This window comes from Biomphalaria glabrata, chromosome 6 (genome assembly GCF_947242115.1).
Source record: "Biomphalaria glabrata chromosome 6, xgBioGlab47.1, whole genome shotgun sequence".
NCBI lineage: Eukaryota > Metazoa > Mollusca > Gastropoda > Planorbidae > Biomphalaria > Biomphalaria glabrata.
The window spans coordinates 6,963,309-6,985,584 of NC_074716.1; the positions used below are offsets into that span (position 1 = coordinate 6,963,309).

The 22,276-nt window shown below is 34.8% G+C and overlaps 1 protein-coding gene across 2 annotated transcripts in view; it reads left to right on the forward strand.

Annotated features, from left to right (window-relative positions):
• LOC106066270 (cubilin-like) overlaps nt 1-18,374 on the forward strand; it is a 54,808-nt gene extending 36,434 nt beyond the window's left edge. Inside the window, exons 9-12 of one of the 2 annotated variants that reach the window (XM_056031850.1) lie at nt 1,206-1,331; nt 11,282-11,444; nt 12,498-12,619; nt 17,616-18,374. In XM_056031850.1, the coding sequence (XP_055887825.1) occupies nt 1,206-1,331; nt 11,282-11,444; nt 12,498-12,619; nt 17,616-17,758 (554 nt within the window). In that variant the 3' untranslated portion in view covers nt 17,759-18,374. Of the gene's footprint in view, nt 1-1,205; nt 1,332-5,517; nt 6,086-11,281; nt 11,445-12,497; nt 12,620-17,615 lie in introns of those variants that run through there. The other variant, XM_056031851.1, reaches the window with a different exon arrangement.
• The last annotated feature ends 3,902 nt before the right edge of the window (nt 18,375-22,276 follow it).

Consider the following 22,276-nt stretch of genomic DNA (forward strand, 5'->3'; position numbering starts at 1 on the left):
TATGGTGGTTGATTTTTTTTTGTTTATCATAGATTCTCATATTTGTGCGAAAAAAAAAATATAACCTACTTACTAAATATATGATGTATGGGTAGACCTTTTTGGTTCTGCATCTGAAGGATAGGTGCGTGCCCTCCATGGAGAAGTCTTCCCAGCTCTCTCATAAATCTTACACTAGCGGGACTGAATGGACACTAGAAGACACATATACCCGGAAATACTCAAAAAAGATTGCATCAAACACATTAAAAAGGTACCCCTCGGATGCCATCTTCTGCTGCACAGATGGGTTCGTACTTAATAACCCCGCGAGAGCCGGTTATGAGGACCTTATATGTTACCTGGACCACGACCCCGACAAGCTTTGAGGCGCATGTGGCCTCGCCGCGTGTAGCTTTGACCCTGAAATCACGGCGATTATTACGACATTACGCCACATAGGGTAAAAAATCCGTAAAAAGGAACTGTTTCGACTTTTGTTGTAAAGGTTACCGATTCTAGCTCCTGTTTCCAAGCCATGGCTGGCTTGGGGGGAAAGTCACCTTTGGTTGAGAAGGCATTAGGCGCCGCAAATCATCCGCCTTTTTATTGGAGCTGTCAATATTATGCAGTGGGTGCCCTCGCAATGCGGCGTTGGGAGTCAAGAGACTGTTGACGTTCTAGCACGAGAAGGAGCGCTGGCCGTGCCCACTTTCGAAGCCCCAAGCTACGACATTAATCCGAGAGTGGGTACATGACAAGTGTTTGAAATCCTGGGGTGGCTCCAACAAAGCCCGTGGAGTCTGGCAGCATTTCATGTCGCCCGGACCGCGACAATCCATGGTGGAGACTAAAAGGTCGGAACAATCCATCATTGCGCAGTGTAGAACGAGGCGTGGTCCTGTTGGTGCTTATTTTGCTTGGTTCCGGCCAAATTTTGATGCTCGATGTCGACACTGTAAAGAGTCAGTGGAAACAGTGGTTCATATCTTGCAAGAGTGTCCGCAGAGCTGCGGGGTAATTTGTCTACAGAGTCACTTGACCTGTACGGGAGCTTAAAGGCACTACCCCTAACAGCAGCGTTTCTTGCCAAAGCTATACGTGAGACCTAATCCTTCCAGCCTTGCTACCAATTGAAGTTCATCTCAGGTTCTGTAACTGAGTTTGTAGTTTAAAAACTATCGTTGTAATTTAATAAAGTTTCATTTTTACCTAACAATTTTTAGGACAATATGGAGACTATTGTAACAGCTCAGACCAGTGCTCATTAGGACTTGTCTGTAATGATTCAAGGAAATGTGACTGCTTGAATAGTGAAGAGTATGACCCAAAGTACAAAATTTGCAAGAACGGTAAACATTTAGAATAACGTCTATCTGTTATAATTTTATAGATGTTTTTATGAAATATTATTTTTGTTGTGTGTTTGCACAGAAGAACTAAAGTGAAGAAGGCAACTTATAGGCGAGCTTTAGATCCAATTAGTGTACACTAAAGACCTGCCAAAGGCAAACATAAAACATTATTACATATGGGCATGAACTTAATTAGATTTTAAAAAATAACAAAATCTTATTGTGTAAACCAATCAACTCTTAAAAGAACATAAGACAGGGATGGAAGTTATTAAAAATTAAAGACAAAGTATTTCTCATAAAAAATAAAGCAATTAGTTTTTCTACATAAAAAAAAAATATAAATTCTTTTAAGAGTTTCGCTCTTTCCTTTCCATACAAAAAAATATAACAATAAAAAGAACAACTGGTTCTTAAAAGCCAGTATCTACACACTGGTTGTAAAAACACATTTACAAGACGGACAGTTTCCATTCTATGTAGAAAAAAATTGTAACTTTCAATGGAAGAGGCTTCAGACATTGCCAGTGACAGATCTTCATGGAGACAGCTTGTCGCCCAAGGCGCCAATTTTTTCCAATGTAAAAATAATTGTACGTCTCAAGAGTTGCATGCTAGAATAAAAAAAAATGAAGTCCATATGGTCTTCATCGAACCCTGACAAATGTTAATCTACCCTCAGGAAGGTCACTACTGATAGGTTGAGAAATCCTGCTTTAGACTCTAACATGTAAAATTATACAATATCTATTGAACGACTCCACATAAAAATATAATGTAAAGACGTAAAAGAGAACTCACACTAAATAGGTGTCAAAGAGACCAACCATGAAATTGTCCAAGGCTTATCTTTCAAGCTCAAGATATATCAACCAAAACTAAAACATGTTAACTTACGTCAAAAAGAAACAAACATGTAATAGCCACATAAAATATATTTACCTAATAACTCCAAGTACCTAAAGATGTTTAAGAAATTTACGATGAAGTACCTAGAAGAAAACGGCTCACTATTTTGTATACCATATCTTCACACCCAAAAAAAAAAGGGTTACAAAGACAGTTTGTATGGAAACACAAACTCAACATCGGCCCCCGAAGTGGTCCACCGAGTCAGGTAAAAAGGCAGGTTTCAATATTTTCAGAAAGAATATCATAATGAAATTCGATCGAAGGCAAATGACAGAGAAGAATGGAGAAAGAAGGTTGAAAGGCCTTGTGTGTTGCCCTAACAATCCAGCAGACCAAGGGATAGATTAAAGTGAATGAGAAGTTGGATATGAACCTGGTCTAAATGATGTCTTATAATGAATATCTAATTGATCTAATTGTTTTGTAAAGGGTCAATTTAAAGCCTAAAGAAAATAAAAAAAAAATCCTCTAGTTAAATGTCCTATGGATTTTAGACCAGACAGCAGTTCACGCGATAATATGAAAAACTACTTATTAATTGTTGTTTTAAATTATGTTTTACGTATTTGCATAATGCCAGAACATAAGGGTTTATTAAAAGAAATTTCTATAAATCAAATAAGAACATAAAATTAAAATGTTATTTAACATTGGTTAGGCCAAAAAAAGAATATGCATCCTCTGTTTGGGACCCCTCAACTTAAGAAAACATTAAGAAACTGGAACAGACACAAAATAGAGATTCATAACAAACGAATATTCACATTTGAGTAGCACCTATTGGTAAAATCACTAAATTTAGAAAACCTTCAGGATAGAAGACTCAAAAGTAAATTAGCAATTATACATAAAACACTGAGATATAGACTTCAAATAGAAAAACAAAATTTTATAAAATACTCAGAAAGACACAAAGATAAAGGCACATTCCTCGTCCCATATGCAAGGACAAATTTGTACAAATGCTCCTTCTTCCTTAGTTCTATTAGAGCATGGAATGGGTTGCCTGAGCTAGCCAGGAAAACCATTAAATTGACAGAATTTAAGTCATTGGTTAATATGCATGACTGATTGCATGACGCGTAGGACATAATCATCTTCTTTTTTTGAAGTAACGTCTGTATTAAATAATATAAGATAAGATATGCATACTAAATGACTTTTTTCTCTATTTTGTTTTTGTAAATTTAGTTGCTATTTTGACAAAACCTACCTTAACTTAACAGTACAATTGTAAAAAAAAAATTAAAAATATTATAACAAGGTTAGAAGGACAGTTTGTGTGGAATCACAAACTCTAAATCGGCTCCCGAAGTGGTTCACCTAGAGTCTTCACCAAGATTCGAACATAGGACTTCCGGTTCCAATTGCTTAACCCTCAGCCACAGCATCTCCTTATATTCATTTAGCGTACACTTATAGCTTTTTAAATAATAATTATTAACTTAATCCATTTAAAATTAATAACATGTTATAATAATAAAGAGAAAAAAATAATAATTCTTCTTACAAAATGACATGAACTAGCTACAGTTGTGTGCAAATGACTTGATCGAGATCTAGATTATAGTTTAAGATCTAGATAGATCTAAATCTTTAAGAGTCTAGATCGAGATCTAAACTAGGTTGATATTATAGATTGATATCATATCTAGAACAAGTCAAGAAATCTAGATCTTGTCTATATCTATATTCTATGTATATTCTATATTCTGAATCTAGCCTAGATCTATTAAGTAAATAGTTTGAACGATTATGATCAGGATTAGTAGGCCTACTAGTGGTTACCAGTGTACTAGCCTAAGCTGTTAGAATGGGAAACCTTTCAAGTTGTGCAGAAGAAAACAGCCCAGAGACTCTTTTTTTTTTCTATACTCAATGCTCAAACTCAATAGCTTTAAACTAAACTAAACTAAAAAGAGTCCTGGTAATTACAACACATTTCCGTAAGGATCAATAAAGAAGTCTTTGTCTTAGTCTTAGGCTCATTTTTTTTTTATTTCTTACTACGTCTACTACAATATTTAATAGAAATTGTTGGCAAGAAGTAGGTATCTTGGAGCAGTGGCGTCATTGACCGGGGGGGGGGGGCGACACCATTTTGGGGGTGACAACCAAAGTTGGAATAATTATAACTTTGCAAAAGTAGACACATAAAAAAAGATAATAGTAAAATCTCGAGATATATCTTGGAGCAGTGGCGTCCCTAGGGGAAAGGGGTGTGAGGGGTGCGGTCCATACCAGTCGACACCATTTTGGGGGTGACAACCAAATTGGAAAAATTATAACTTAGCAAAAGCAGGCAGGGTTTAAACCAGCGACCATCGATAAATCAGAACGGCAGTCCAGCGCGCTAACTGCACGACCAGGCAGTGTTATACTCTGCTCGACGCCATCCTCCGTCATCCAGCGAGAAGATAATTATTTTTAAATCCGAACATCCGAAACATGTAAAACAGAAAAATAATATTTTTTTTACTGAGGCAAATGAATCTTTTAAACATTATTTACTTTTGAAAATCAAAATTAAATATCGTCTTGAATATTCCTTGCGAAAATGCGGATCCGACAGGGATCCGACTCCGACGGGGGCCACCTCTGAGTTTGTATGATAACACAAACTATCTTTGTAATCTTATTTTATTGCTCTTGAAAGTGACAACATTGTCAAAAATTGAAATAAATGAAACCAGTTGGGAAAACGTAAGTAATAACACTTTATATAAATTATTTTCCTATAAAACTAATTGATTTAGAATAATAAAGTATCCTAATATTATAATAAATTAATAGATTTCACACTTGTAACATGTTCTTTTCACATTTTAATTTTTTGTAACGTACACTCCCAGTGTACAGGATATGCCTCTGTAGGAATCAATTACTGATATATGAATCCACAGAGATTAAGACTTCATTTAGAACATAGATTTGTTTGTTTTAACCAATATTATCATATATTATTGCTATGTACATCTCACTTTCTATATAATTGAACATTATAGAACTAATTATGATGATTATATAGTAATTATTTTTTTTTAAAATATAAACAATAATATAACAACTCTTGATCTAGAATTATTGTTTTTTTTTTTCTGTTTTTTTTTGTTTTTTTGTTTTTGTTTTACTTTATGTTACCTTAGGCTACAATATTTTAAATGATTGCTTAGAATAATATTTGTTTTATTAGCAAATTATAATCTCATCGATCTATGGTTATGTAAAAAATATTATAATAATTATTATAAATATTAATATTATTTTTTAGGGTCGCAAGAAAATTCACAAAATCATCACTAAAAATCAAGATGAGAACCTGATTTCTGATAGTGATAAATGTATTAGACATAAACATACTTGAGTTTCATTTATATTAGAAACATACAATTTGTTTTAAGGTCCTTGTGTTATATCATAGCATATTATCTTTATCTCTGAGATATAATTATTTATTATGTATAATTATTTTTATATTTTATTCACTCATATATAACTAATTATAAGGGAATTGAGCCTATATACTTTTTCAAAGCCAACAAACTTGAAATATACCAAATGATGATTGCGAACAAATAAAAAGAACTAAAAAAAAGTGGAATTTATGATTATTACATAACTGATAAGCATATGAATTTACAGTTGATGGTTCAGCTGGACATAAATATTTGTTTTCGGACATGATCTTTGAATATCTCACTACCATATTATTATTTGTTGTTGAAAAATTATACCTGGATAGTACTGGGTAGTACCAGATTATTATTATACATTTTATGCTTTTCTACTACTATATTGTATTGTTATAATTTTATAGTAAATAAAACTTTTAAAACAAATACCATTTAGCGTTAAGATGCTTATTTTTTGGGTTATTCAATGTCAGAATTAATCTGTTATAGCTTATAGATTGTAAGAAAAAAAAAATGTATACCGGTATAGTTTTCCTCACGGGTCCACTTAAATTCCAGCTAGCGTACACTTCCAGTGTACATCCCACAAAATCTTTACTACATGGAATTTTAACAAAAATATTTTTGCCATGTCTTACTTTGACCAATACAAATTGATATTTAATAGAAAAAAATATATTTATAAAGAAATATATTTAATGCAGTAATAAAATTTTGAGGGTTAATGGAATAAATAAGTGACCTTTCATTCTTCTTCCAACCGCCTTACCACAGCAAATCTGCTTACATTCCAGAGGGGAAGGGTGCCATTATATATAAATGGGTTAAAAAATAAATAAGTATCAATTATTATATAGATATTTGACTAATTTTGTTCATAAACTGTTTTTGGAGAAAAATTAAACTGCCTCACCTTCCCCACCCAAAGGGAATTTCATATCGCCATTAAGGCGCTTCCATTTTGGAGTTCGTACGATAATTAATAAAGCTCAGAACTTTTTGTAATAAAAATTGACTGCAGTTGACAAGGGTTATGACAAGGGTAATCATTTTCCTCAAGGTAACAGATTCAGTAACTCCAACGGTCAACAACAGTTCTCTAACAGTAGAGACACTAAAGTAGACTTACAATTTATTGATGATTTTCTAAATATGTTTTTTTTTCTTCTCTCAACGGTTTCTTTTCCCATAGACTGACTTAACGCCAATAAGCTCTGCAAGGATGTTAACTTTAATTTACTTGACTAATCTCTCTCTCTCTCTCTCTCTGTATTTATATATATATATATATATATATATATATATATATATATATATATATAATTCTCTTCATGGCTCAAGAGTTTGGACACCAAGTAATGGAAAGTTCAGCTTTTTTTTTTTTTACAATGGCGCTGCAGTGTGGCGACATGCAATTTGTGCTTTCAAATTGAATTCTATTATTGCCTTGATGGATGTATTTTGGATGTTCATTTGTTATTAGTTATGTAAATGAAGACTTCTGTTTTCAAAGTGGGCTCCACAATGAGTATTTACATTAAATGTGTTACGAGATCTAGATTTTTTCAACTTTAGTTATTCTAATATAAATAAAAGAAGAAAATGGCGACCCAAGATGGCGGCCGATCTAGTCCTAGATCTATCTATTATGGTAGAGACCAACTCCTCGGACTTCGTTCAAAGAGGAAGCCTCTTCCAACATGTTATGCACATAAAAACTGTCTGTACCCTTCCTCTGTTAGTACAAGGAAAAGAGGGAAAAAAGGAGGACTACGGCAAAGACTGTGAAGAAGAGGGTTTCGCCCACCACTTCCTACGATTATTCTAGCTAATGTCCGTGGATAAAGTGGATGAGATATGTGCCCATGTACGCTACGACAACGTTTTTAGGGAAAGTTGTCTATTGGCTTTTACTGAGACATGGTTAGAGGAGGATGACAACGACAACCTGATTGCTATTGATGGTTTCTCTTGCGTGAGATCTGACAGAACGTCTGAGTCTAAGAAGAAAGGTGGGGGGCTTTGTGTGTACATCAACCTCAAATACTGTACCAACTACACGGTTAAAAAGAGAATGTGCTGTCCGGATCTAGTACTACTGGCGCTCTCATTGAGACCTTTTTATTTGCCACGAGACTTTGGTGTTATTTACATAGTCCTGGTTTATGTTCCGCCTACAGCCAAGACGGAAGTTGCATCTGCAATCATCGCTGACGTAGTGCATGAGTTTCAGACAAGGTCACCGGACGCACCAGTAGTTATACTGGGTGATTTTAATAAATGCACCTTAAAGGTTGACCTACCCACCTATCAACACATCTCATGTCCGACAAGAGAGAACAAAACTCTGGACTTATGTTACTGTAACATCAAAAGAGCATTCACATCTCACTGCCTACTTACCGCACGAAACTTAAAGGGCAAAGTCATTAAAAAAACGTACAAGAGTGGACTCTAGACAACATTCTTAAACTACTGGGTTGTCTAGACTGCACCGACTGGAAGTTGTCTAAAGAGACCACTTCAAATCTGGAAGAATGGGTCGACCAGTGACAAATTACATCAAATTCTGTGAAAACATGTATATCAGTACTAAGAGCATCAAGATATACCCCAACAATATACCAAGGGTCAATGCAAAAATAAAACGGGAAATCATCAAAAAGAAAAGAGCATATATGAGTGGCGATAGACAGAAAAGGAAAAGAGCTCAACGTCGTTCTTGAGGAAGGGAGGAGAAAATACCGAACGAATCTGGAAGACTCGATTAAGACAAGTGACATGAGACAGGCGTGGGGCATCATGAACAAAATGGCAGGAGCACAAGTCAAAAGTAAAAAATAATCTTGCTACAAGAGACGAAAAAACATTATTCAACGAGTTAAAAGCTTTCTATTGTCGCTTCGACACGAAAGATTTTAATTATCTAAGACTCAAAGCCCTTGAGGATGTCAATGCTAACAACTGTTAGAATTAGCGATTACTAAAGAGCAAGCCTGCAACATTTAAAAAAACCCTTAACCTAATGAAAGCTGGTGGTCTTGATAAAAGGAAAGGGCGAATCTTAAAAGAATGTGATGAACAACTAACTGAACCTTTCCAAGAGATTTTTTCCAGTTCATTGCTAAACCATGAGAAACCGTCTGTGTGGAAGTCGTCCATAATTGTACCTGTGCCAAAGGTTTCCAAACCGAAGGAAATGAATGACTATAGACCTGTTTCACTTACTTCCATTGTGTCAAAATGTTTAGAAAAACTGGTTAAAATGTTTCTTCTGAATGATCTTTGTAGTAAGTTGGACTCTTTACAATTTGCTTACCGAAAGGGTAAAGGTGTAGACGATGCCATCCTAAATATTTTAAATTGTGTCTACAAACATCTGGACTTACCGAACACTTATGTAAGATTGTTCTTTATTGATTTCTCATCAGCTTTTAATACCGTACAACTTCATTTACTTATTGAAAAAAATGAAAGCGTTGAAGATTAGTCCATACATAATACTATGGGCTAATGAATTTTTGACCCAGAGCCTCGGAGGGTTAGGGTAAACAATGTTATATCAAATGCACACATAGTTAACAGAGGTGCGCCCCAGTGGGGCTGTGAAATCGCCGTTGTGGTTCACTTTGTACACCAATGATTCTGAGAATTAAAAATAAAAATAAACTTTATAGAATCCTAAATGCTGCTGGTAAAATCATTGGCAAAAAACAAACCCCATTTGGGCAGCTGTTAGAGACAAACATCTATAATAAAGCTAAAAAAGATTCTAGGAATAAAAAATCACCCTTTAGGTCAGGATTTTGTGATTTTACCATCACAAAAGAGATACAAGACACCAATAGCAAAGACTAACAGACACAAACACTCTTTTGTTCCCCTGGCAATCAAATCATTAAATAGAAACAATCTGATATAAACTTTTAGCATGTAAATTATGATTGAGTCTGTTGTGAATGTACATTTTGGTTTGTTATAGTTCTAAATTGTAATGTTTTTTGTTTGGTGTTATGCACAAATTGTAAGACAAATTTCCGTACGGACAATAAAAGATTATTATTATTATTATTATATTTCTGTAAGTCGGACGGACTACAATCACCCCACACAATTTTAGGAGAAAAAAAAGAGGGGGGGATGTAGAACAAGTAGTATTCACCCGTCACTAAATAGCAGGGCCGAACTTAACCATTGTGGGGCCAAATGCGAAATGGATTTCGCGGGGCCCAGTTTGGGTAGAGATAAAGATAATAAGTGAAAATTAAGAGTTTGTTTTCGAAAAATTATTCGTCTTTGCCTTTTATACATTCTTTACTACGCACAGAGTTACTAAACGAGCCATGCGTGTAGCGAAGTCATGCAGTATATCATAGTAATTATGTTTCCTCAATAGCAACAAATACCAAATGTTTAAATCTAACTTTTAGAATTGTTGACCTAATAAAATTCTTCATTAGTTTGAAACACGAGAAGCTTCTTTCACCAGATTCAACAATTATGTAATAATGCCTTTTTTATCGTGCGTAGGATTGGCGTTTTCCATATTGAATGACAGCCCAAAATGACAATTTTCGTGTATATATTTCAGGAGATTTGTATGAGCTTTTAAAAAGATTTTAATGATTTCCGGATATTTCCACGACTTTTTCGAATATTTTGCAATTTTAGGAGATTTCCAGGAGCTCCTGGTAAATGAGGAGGCCGCGGGAAATCTGTTATAAGTTATAAAATAGTTTAATTTAATAATGTATACACCTAGAATTAGCGCGGGTCCTATGAAAGTTCGGGGCACACTGCGGACGCATAGGTTGCAGTGGCCTAAGGCCGGCCCTGCAAAATAGCGGCGTATGCTACTCCGCCGGTCGACTAGTATTTTAAAATAAAGTAACATCACGAATGTTAGCAGATTCTTGAAAGGCTAATGAAACATTAAAATAACATTGCATTGAAACGGAAAAATCCGATGCTAAAAATAACAAAGCCACCGTGTTCTGGGCTTTCATACCGAATAATATTATAACCATATAAAATAGGGCGTCCTAGTAGCTAATGAGTTCGATTCATGTTGTATATTGGCATATGTGTTGGTTATTACTTATACGACCGTGTATGCTTTACCATGTAATGGGTTTCAGTTGGAGTATGAACCACCCCTTCTATAGGCACATTTTTTATCGTTTAATTTATTCCACATTTTGAAAATACTTTTCTGTGTACTTTTTTAAACATCTGTCTACTTAGATGTACATATTAGTTTATGGCTACTTACCAAAACAAACACACCTATGTACACATAATGACAAAAAGTGTTTTTGAAAACAAACAATGTTGTTGATTTTAATTTTTTCAATTCTCATCGCAATGTTTTGTTGTTTTTTTTTTTGTTGTTTTTTTTGGTTGTTTTTTTTTTTGTTGTTGTTTTTTTTTTTGTTTTTTTTTGTTGTTGTTGTTTTTTTGTTGTTTTTTTTTGTTGTTGTTTTTTTTTTTTTTTTTTTTTTTTTTGTAAATTTACTCTCAATTTTACCAGTAATAATTTTTACTTATTTTTTTTATTTGAAACTTTTTTTGACATGTGGTTTTGCCTGTGCTTATTAGTGTGTCTGTGATTGCGCTTTACAGAAAATTGTTCTCATGAAAACAACACAAGAACAAGTACAAGAGACCAGTACAACTACACCTATATATCGGTAGCTGCTGTAGGCTGGGTATTTGTTCTGGCCTATACCATTGTTATAGTTGTCATGTATGTCAGACACCGTACACTTGAAATGGAAACAAAAAGGTAAATTTTAATTTTTATATGAAGGCATATTCATACAGATTGTTATTTGTTAAGATAATTAGCAATATTGTACAGGGTGACGAATCTAAAGTATAGAACAGAAATTGCTCTTATCTTGCACTTACATCTATCTTATTTAATAACTTACTTGTTATACGGGCACATCATTCTGTTTCTATCAAAATATTGGTTTAGCACAATATAATCAGATTATCGTTACAGAAATCCAGTTAAAATGTTATACTTGTAATCCATGAATCTTAACAGTTTAGAACTCTTGTATGTCTTGACTCTAGGTCTTACTATAGCCACTTTTTTTTTAACTTCTCATCATTTAAAATCAGTAAATAGAGTATTTAATTCAAGGATCCAGGTGAGTGTGCTTTTACCACTCTGAGTTAGCATGTACAGCTGATATGGCTGATAAGACGTTAGCTGTATGTTTGTTTCTTAGTTTGTCATGATTTATTATGGGGAACATTATGGCTTGATGCTTTAGATTCTGATTTATTTTCATCTTGCGTTAAAGATTTGTAGTTGTTTTTTGTTGTTGTTGTTTTTGGTGAGAAGAGGAGGCTTCAGAATCCAAGTGAAGTAGCATATAATTAGACATCTTATCTGGGTGTGGGGATTGTTTTTTGTTGTTTTTTGGGGGGCTTTTAGGACTTCATCTATTTGCTTTATTATTATGTTTTAAAACATTTCGAAGAGTAAGTTGATTTGATATGTTTAATTTGGTTGTAATTCTGTGTTTACATCTTTATTTCTACATCTATTTTTATGTTTAGGTCTTACACTGTGAAAATAATTCATGAATTCGTTCACAGCTTCTTGTCATTTCAAGGATGTGTTAGAGAGGATTCATCAAAAATGTTTTTTAATAGCAAAAGAAAAATATAGAAAGAAAATAAAACTTTAATTGTGCGTAGGCCTACTTATTTTTAAACTGTGTTGCATCGAGTCGTACACATCTCTCTTCTACTTCATCTCTTTTTATTTGGCAACAAAACAATTTTAAACTGGAAATTACATGACAAACCATTTTTTTTTCAGTTTGAATGATACCATTGAAGAATATAAAGCGAACAGACCTTTACCTTTGCCCCACGAATTTGAATATGGTGCCTATCATGTTTATGCAGAAACATCGAAACCTATAAAAAACGAAAGTTCAGGTAAATATTGTATTTAGTTACTTTACTCACACTTTTAGCAATGATGATGGAGATTGAAGTATAAATTATATTTACAAGGTGATGCTGAGAAAGCAGTTGAATTTATAGTTAAAGCTTTTTTGAATAAATGTTAAAAGAGAAATATTGACTAGTGCAGACCAGAATAGTGTTACAAATGACCAGTGACAGGAAGTGGTTAACGTGTGACCCCGGCAAGATGACACTGCAGCAGGTGTTCTCTGGAATGTACATGTGTAAACAAAGACAGGATGTGACGTGTCCTCACGTGTTGTTCCAGAAGATACTAGCAGTGTTTGTGCAACTTTGGAGAAACGATTAGGGACTCTATATAAATTAGAGAGTTAATGTAAAAAGTCAGTCGTAGGTAGAGTCGTCGTTACTGTTGTCTACTGTGCGAGACAGTAGAAGAGAGATGTGTACGACTCGGTGCAGGTTAACTAGGGTAGAGTTAACTGGAGTGGACTACTGTGGTTAAAGTCTATACAGCGAACTACAGTGGACTTGAGCCGTTACAGTCGATACAGTCGATGTAAGACGTGTACGGCTCTGATTCGGTAGACTTGAGTACGACTTGGTTCAGCCTTGGGAGACCTGGAGCGACACTGGGAAGTGTGTCGGTGGTCTGTTCTGTGGAATATGGCTCGATGCAAGTTGTGAAGAGATGATTTGCAACGGAGTGAAGAGATGAATTGCAACGAAGTATAGCAAACTGTAAACTGATAGATATTGTACAGGTATCTACGCTACATGTTACAGTGAAGAATTGTTAGAGTTAATAGTCAATAAAGTTATATGAAGCTGAAAGTTGAGTCGACAAGTTCTTTGCAGTGTTTTTATTTGTGTGCCTACTAGTACATTTAGCCAGAAGATCAGAAATACGTAACAATATATTATATAACAGAAAGGTAATTAAGTGAAAAGCAAAAAAAGGAGAAAGAATATGAAGGGCCGTTTTAAGAAATTTCAGCACTATAATCAATAGCGCCTTTCATGTTTTTTTGTTTAAAAAACATGATCTCACTGACGAACAATTAATTACTAATTGGGATTATAAAGAACTAAGCGTACCTGTGTGTTCATAATGAGACATTGGAAATTTTTATAGTCCTATCTGTTGATTAGAATCCATAAACTACAGACTGATAATTAGTAACCACAAATATACATAATGTATATTTACAAATAAACATTATCGAGATAGCAAACTATACTTCCATGAAAAAAAATGCATACTTCTAATTAATTTCGGTCAACATATATATTGATAGAATTTGTAATTAGTCAAAGAAATCTACGAATTTGAAGCGAATCTTTACAATGCCTGTACAAAAACAACTTTGAGCTAATAATGTAACGATACTCCCTATCTAGGCTCTCTCCAAACTATACCACACGACACCCCCAACTTAAAGAACTTAACAACTCAGATCAACAACGTAGCACGGAATATACAAAAGCTTCACAGTCAGACGTAACAACTCCGTGACGCTGTATCAACTCTCCGCCTTTTCCTAGACTTGCACTCGAGTATCTGTTCTGGACAGATCCTTCCTGAACTGTTTTGACTGACCATCGCAACTAGTTGCGATTGACCGCTCGTCTAGCGCTGGCCTGGGACGATTTGTGTCGGCTTTATTTAATAGCCTTAGTATCAAAAGTAAAAGCCGCAAAGAAAGAGTAAAAAAAAAAAGTAAAGTTCCACTTTCAGACATTGTGGTCTATAGGGCAGATGAAATAAAGGTCATCTGTTTCTGTAGCCTACGGTTTGCGAAAGTGTCATGTGGCCAGCACAACGCCCAACCGCCTTTACTTTCCACCATCTAATGTCAGGTGTATATAAAGGCGCCGAAGATCCCGAAATAAAAAAAAACAGTCTTCACCAGGATTCGATCCCGGGACCCTCGGTTCGGAAGCCAAGCGCTTTACCACTCAGCCTTCGCGCCTCCAAAAAAAGAGTAAACAATGTATAAAACACTCGTACTGCGTAGCGTAACTAACCAAAGCGACATTTTGCTATATAGTTACTACACTTGTACATAGCTTAAATCAAATCACAATCTGTCTTAGACAATAAATTTAATTTTACTACAAATACTCATTATGAAACAAAAAAAAAAGGGCAGCAAAGATTACGATTACTGAGAAAAATGTCCTCATTTAATGTTAGCAAAAAGGCCTTGGCTATGTTTTATCATGCTCACATCTGTTATATTTTAAGTTTTAATATCACTGCCTAGTATGACATTAAAAAAAAATATAGAATCCTAAATGATGCTGGTAATTTCATTGTCAAAAAACATACCCCATTTGGGCAGCTGTTGGAAACAAACATACATAAAAAAAGCTAAAAAGATTTTAGAAATGTAAAAAAAAATCACCTTTGGGTCAGGATTTTGTGATTTTACCATCACAAAAGAGATACAAGACACCGATAGCAAAGAGAAACAGACACAAACACTCTTTTGTTCCCCTGGCAATCAAATCATTAATTAGAAACAATCTGATATGAACTTTTCACATGTGAATTATGAATGAGTCTTCTGTGAATGTATATTTTAGGTATTCTATTGTTATAATGTTTTGTTTGGTGTAATGCACAAATCGTAAAAGAAATTTCCTTATGGATAAAAAAGATTATTATTATTATTATTATAATTATTAATTGTACGTTATTTCGCAGGTTATAATATTAAACGACTTGACGAGAGCAACGATTTTTCTAGACTGGAGGGGCAATATCATCATCATCATCATCATCATCATCATCATCATCATCATCATCATCATCATCATCATCATCATCATCATCATCATCATCATCATCATCATCATCATCATCATCATCAAACTTCATTAGAGTGAGGGCTTGAGAGGCTCAAATCCTCTCTTGCAAAAGCCCTGGACAGAAACCCTGCTGTCTTGCGTAGTGCATGAATGTCGCCATACAGGTCGAGAATTTTGGGTTTCCCAGACCTGTCGAGACGGAGATCAGCAAGTCTGGGGCAATCAAACAGAATATGAGGCACGGTTTCCTCTTCTTCCCCGCAGCGAGGGCACCGTGAATCGAAATTTGGCCATAGCCGCGAGAAATATGAGCCAACAGGACAGTGGCCTGTCCTGCACTGTGCTTTAATAGCTTGCTCAGGCCTGGACAGCCTCCACGGTCAGGGCGCCTCATGCGCTCCCAGACTCCACGGGCTTTTTGGGACTTGTCCCAGCACTCAAACCACTTTTCCATTTCTGTTTTTTGTATTATAGCCAGGGCTTGATGAAAGCTTACAGCCTGATCAGTGGGTGGAATTCGCCCTCCCTGGTGGGCCAAAGAGTCTGCGATTGTGTTGCCAGTCACACCTATGTGACTCTGTACCCACTGCATTATTACAGGGGTGCCATAGCGTTGTTTGATGTTATGTGAAGCCATGATGACAGTGTTGATATTGGGGGGCCATGGTCCGGGTATTTGCAAAGCATGTAGTACAGATTTTGAGTCAGTGACCACAACAATCTGTGTTGCCCTCAAATGTCCCTCGCCGAGTTGAGAGTCAATGACTTTTAAGGCTTCACAGACTGCCATGGTCTCCGCATCAAAACTGCAAACACTACCACATGGTCCAAAGATTTTGACTGTGTGAGAGCCAAGAAAGTCGATGTAGGCTCCATAGCCTGCTCTTCCAGAATCTATTGATGCCGATCCATCAGTGTATGCAAAAATAGCACTGGGCTTGAAGGTATTAATGGTCTCCAGAGCTACGATTTGAAGGTCGTTAGATGAACGGCTTTGCTTAGTGGCATTAGTTCTACTAATTTCAAGCGTATGTCTGGGGTTGTTGGGCAATATAGAAACTTTCTATTTACATCGCCAAGTACAACGATATTAAGAACTCACAGAGCATATAAGCGACCTATAAGCGTTAGTTGGCGTTTCCCTATTGCTCCTTTTCGTTATTACCAAGGTTTTTCCAACTTAGCTCTGGAACATATCATTTCTCATGCTCGGTCGCCAAGTATCTAAAACAAAATATACGGTATTGTAACACTAATAGGTAATGTCGAAAACCTATGTCAGGAATTTCCTAGAAACTTTTCAGTATGGATATTTTTTAAAAAATATCTAAATGGCCACACAGTGAAAACTCTGGCTTGAACGGTGTAATTAAAAAAAAATATTTTACAATTAAACTTTTAAAATGTTTCTTTATTTTGAACAACGATTTAGCGGAATTAACTGCACTCGACTTAAATATTATTTTGTATTCAGTAATTGGCTGAAAAAAAAAAAAGACAATAAACAAAATAAACAATTCTGCATTCTAAATGTGTAAAAGAAAAAAAAAGTCAGACCGACAAATGAAACTATAAATTAATCAAAACTAATAGCGGAGATGGGGGGGGGGCGCTAAAAATGCGTCCGTAATTTAGAGACTTATCCAAAAAATAGTTAATGCGTCAAACGCCAGAATTACAGTATGTACGAAATTATTGAACGACTGTTTTTTTTTTTTATTTCTGAGCTGATATTACTGCAAAAGATCAACTGCAGCTTCCGTCACGTACACACTAACTGGCAAATCATAATTTTTAGGACGTTAATGGTTTATTTAGGCACATATTTCAGACTACCAATTACAGTTCTCAAATGCTGTAATACTGTCAAGACATTGCCAAAACAAAACACATATAGTCGCAGTAAATAATACCTAACCAAAAGTAACGCAGTATTTGATAGATAAACCATTTTTTTAATTCACAAATATTTCTAAAACATAGCATTACGTTAGCGTACGCTTTATACTTCTATACATGTTTACTGTATTTACAAATATACTGTCGGCAAATAAATGGAACCCCTGAAGACAATAGCTTTTTCGGTTAAGGTTGTGGCAAAATATATAGATAACAGCTAGGTCTGCGTAAGTCATTACATTAGTTTCAGCTGTTATATATATATATATATATATATATATATTTGTTTCAGACCAGACCAACGTCAACCAAAGACTGAGCTCTGTTGATTACATGTATATAGAGCCTGATTTAGAAAAAGAAAAAATATATGATTCTTCAGGATCTTCTACTGATTGTGGAAGAGTACTAGGCATGTACAACTCGATAAAATAAACAATTCCTTAAGATTATAATATTCACAATTGAATCGGTTTAATACATTTACATACTACATAAGGCTTTTTTTTATTGTAGAACTATATAAGTATCTTCCAATGTATTAATTTTTTTTAAAATAACCGATTCACAAAATAGCCGCAGACTTTTGTACATTGAAACTTTTTTAAAATGTAATAATAAAAATAAAACTAAGTTGAGGCTGATTGTTACTGATTTCCAGAATAATCATGTATGGACATCCAGGTAAGATGCAGAGATTTATAAATTGACATTTCATTATTAACATTTAGCTATAAACATTTTTTTTTCTGTTCAAAGCGTTTTCACTTACAAATTTAAAGCTATAGATATTTTTAATATCATTTTTTCTGCTTTATATATGTTATGCAAAATACTGTTTTTCTTTAGTGTGCAAGTATTTAGGCACGACTTACTAGATATGTATATTTACTTTACAGTTATTTAATTTTTACAAAGCTTATATCAACTTACTCTGTCTGACGATCTGTTAAAAAGTTTGTACACGTGATTTTCCCATACCCAAAATCGGATCAGGCTGAAATTTTGCTTTTTTTTTTCTTTCGCATGAAAACGCAAGAATCAATCATTTTTTTTAAAAAAAGTAACCAATTAAATAATGGTAATAAACAATTTTGTTTGGTCTCTCGAACAAGGGAAAGAAATGTAATCGACTAAAGTGGTGGCATAAACTGAATTAGTCCCCTTTATAGGTTACCGTGTTGGCTTGAGAAGCCTGAGTAGGCTTAATTAAGCAGTGAGTTCGAATTAAGGTCGTTCCTCCTTTTTAAATAGTATAATTGCTTTTTTTCTTGTTAACCTAGAAAGCCCTAGATGTATCACAAATTTAATTACATGACTGATCCAAACTAATTGATATAAGTACGCTTAATATAAGCTTTTTTTAAAGTATTTTATTTTATACTTTCTTGTTTACTGATAAAGTCAATATATGACTAAATAACTACGAAATTTCTTTAGTGTAGAAATTGTGCAGTATTCTCATGGTAAGCGCATTGTAACCTTTACTGGTCCGCCATCTTTTTTTTTTTACAATTACCAAATATGATGCGACTTATTTTTATCCTGATAACTAATCACGAATAAATATGTAATTTTACCTTTTCTTAATTATATTTCTGCTTATAATTAAATCACAAATAAATGAAATTTTATCTGACATGCATTTATTTACTTTTCTTTTTTAGGTATTTACTATACTCGATTTGCATTATAATCGATACATACGACAGTTAAAAAAATATGGCGTAGTACGGATAACAGTCTAGGGCTCTAAGTCTAAGCAATACTAAACTACTTTGCTATGAAAATGTTGCAACAGTTTATATAAACAAGCCAGCGCCAATAAATAGGTATGTGTTGTTTCTGTTTCATTAAATCGGGAATTCCAGTGGCACACAGCGAATGCCATCTTCTGTATCAGGGCTTCTTCTGTAGTTAGAACTTATAACCTACATTGATATAGTTGCAACTGAAAGAAGTAGGCGCGATATACTTTTACAATATAAAGGGTATCTGATATTAGTTGAGGAAAATAAAAGCGGTGCTGGTTACTTGTACGTCGGCCATAGAAACAGTTGACCATTTTATCATGTGTCCATGTCATGTAGAAAAAGAGTACTGTCACCGCTGTATTTTTGACACCATAACTGTCACTGTGGTTATGTTTTGATGCTGTGATATTATTGTCGGTTTATCTATAAAGGCGTGGTGGTGACATTGGGTTCATACTATAATTCACAGAATAAGGAAGTGACACTTGAAGTAGCAGACACAAATAAGTTTAATATAAGTAATAACACCACATAGTGAATATCATACACAAGTCAATTCAGGAATGACCAGTATTAATCGTCTATAGAAATATGGCGAATAAATAACTTTGTATCTAATATATAACCAACTTCTTTAAGTAACTAACTCAACTAACTATATCAAGTGACTCTATCAAGTGCTTGCTACCAACTCCCTATATAGACTGATTGCCCTTAACTCTGGTTCACTTAAGGTCAAAAGTGTTCACCTTAGGGCAACATGAGTTGTGTATAACATTAAACAATATAGAAATAACATTAAACAATATAGAAATAACATTCACAATATAGAAATAACATTAAACAATATAGAAATAACATTAAACAATATAGAAATAACATTCACAATATAGAAATAACATTAAACAATATAGAAATAACATTCACAATATAGACATAGGGTTTCTACACTATGGCACCAACTTTGAGGTGGTGACAAATACTTTACTTTACTTATAAAGGGATTTATTTTTAAAAAATAATAATAAAATACTAGCCGGATATGATCCGCTGCCTGAGGGGCCTTAGTTTGTGTATTATTAATCTAGTGCATGGGTGGTCAAATTACGAGACGCAGGCCACATGCGGCCCGAGAACACCTACAGAAATCAAGTGTGCACACAGATTATACATATAAAAAATGCAACTATATTAAAAATAACTAATTTTAAATATCTATATAAATTATTAATCTATATAAATTATTGACAAACTATAAATCGAATCCACAACACACACACACACACAAAACAATCCTCAATCTCTCAAACTAAGGAAATCCAAAATCCAAAGTACATAAACACACAAACACCCTCCAACATAAACCAATATCACACTTGAAAAAAATGACTAGTAAAGGGGAAACATTTACAATTATATTTTTGATGAGTAAACAAAAGATAGAGATACATTTTTGAAATCCCAATCAGCACCTTTTAATGACAGCAGCTGTGTCAAACAGGCATGTGTACTCGAACATAGTCTGTTTGGGATATTGTCTTCCTATCTAATGCATTTTTTGTTGTCTTGGCTCCATAATCGCCAACAATGATTTACTAGATAAAGACATCAACAACAGGATAGCCAAGACAATGGGTACCATACTTCAGAAAAGTGTGTGGGATAATACCTTGCTGACTAACAATACCAAAGCCATAGTCTACCGGACCTGGGTTGTTAACACTCTGCTATAAGGAAAAAAAAAACAGTTAACTTACTTCTGACAGAAAAATAAGCTGAATATATTCCACCTCCGATGCTTAAAGCGGATTTGTTTTTAAAGTTGACAAGATAAAATACCAATAACCAATATAGTTCGTAGAAAAGGGAAACTAGGAAACCAAATACAAAATAATGTATAAAATTGTTTCTGTTCTTAAAAACAAGAAAGCTAATGAAAATGTTTCTACCTTTACTTCGGCAGAGTTAATTTTGAAGAAATTTTATTCGTTTGTTTCAGAGTACATCCAATTTCATTTCTGCGTGCCAATTTGAGCCCAGTACCCCCACCCACTTTTATGCAATCGCCCTCCAAGTGTTCTTTTTCGTTCCCTTTGAAGACCACTGATCTATACATACCTTGTTGATGTCTAAGGGCTGAGCCGAAGGCTCTTCGAGCCCTAACTTTGAAAAAAAACATGCTTGGACGCCAAACAGTAAAAAAAAAAAAACCTGTGTGAACACACAGTTCTGTTTGGGAAAGACCCTAGACAATGCCTATGTAAAGCATTGCTGTTGACCGATGCATTTGGCCCCCAACGCGTGGGCTAGACACGGCCGAAGGCCGAGAATACACCGGGATCTACTGCCATTTTCCTTCAATGTACCAAGCTAACTGTGCGGGACCCGCCATTTATGTAACGGTCCCTTTGAGGAACAGCGCATGGATTGGTGACAGGTTTGTGGGGACTTTTTTACAACACCGCCCGTGCAATGAGTGGACTCTCGTCTACCCGTGGGCATCCCCACGGGAGTCTTGTGTTGCTACCCATTTAGCCTAGCCACTTCCTCTAATGGCCGTTTCCACGCGGGCGCCACGATGAGGCAGGGCAACGTGCCCGCGGAACTATACATACAAACCTTACATTAAATTTACACATTAACTTGTATCATTGTAAGCGAGCAGGGTTGGAACTAGAAAACAGTGTATATAGCACACAACTCGACCAGGCAGTTAAAGTTGATTTAAAAGGCACAATTATACAATCTTGAAGTCTTAACTTAAAAAAAAATATAAGGTATCCGGAAAAAGAAAATTACGCTCTAGTTACGTTCAATGTTCACCTTTCTTGAGCATACCGAAACATGAAAGTTACGTAGTATTTTACAAATACTACCTTGTTTCTACCAACTCTTTATAGTATACCATTGAATGTCTTTAAAGCAGGCAAGTATATCGAGTTTGTCATTCTTCAAATCATCGCATGGTATGGCTCTCCACTCGTTATGTAAGCGCTATGGATTGTCGTCGTCTCGATGGTCACGAGAAGTTTGCAGTTGGATGTAATATGTAATAAACTTCGTTTTGTGAATATATGCATTATAAAAGAACAAATAAAAAACAAGGTATATGTATGAAATTACATTGTAATACTTTAATAGTTAGTACTCTTTCAATAGTGCATCTGTCATTCTTATAGCCTTCTCGGAGTGCTAAGGT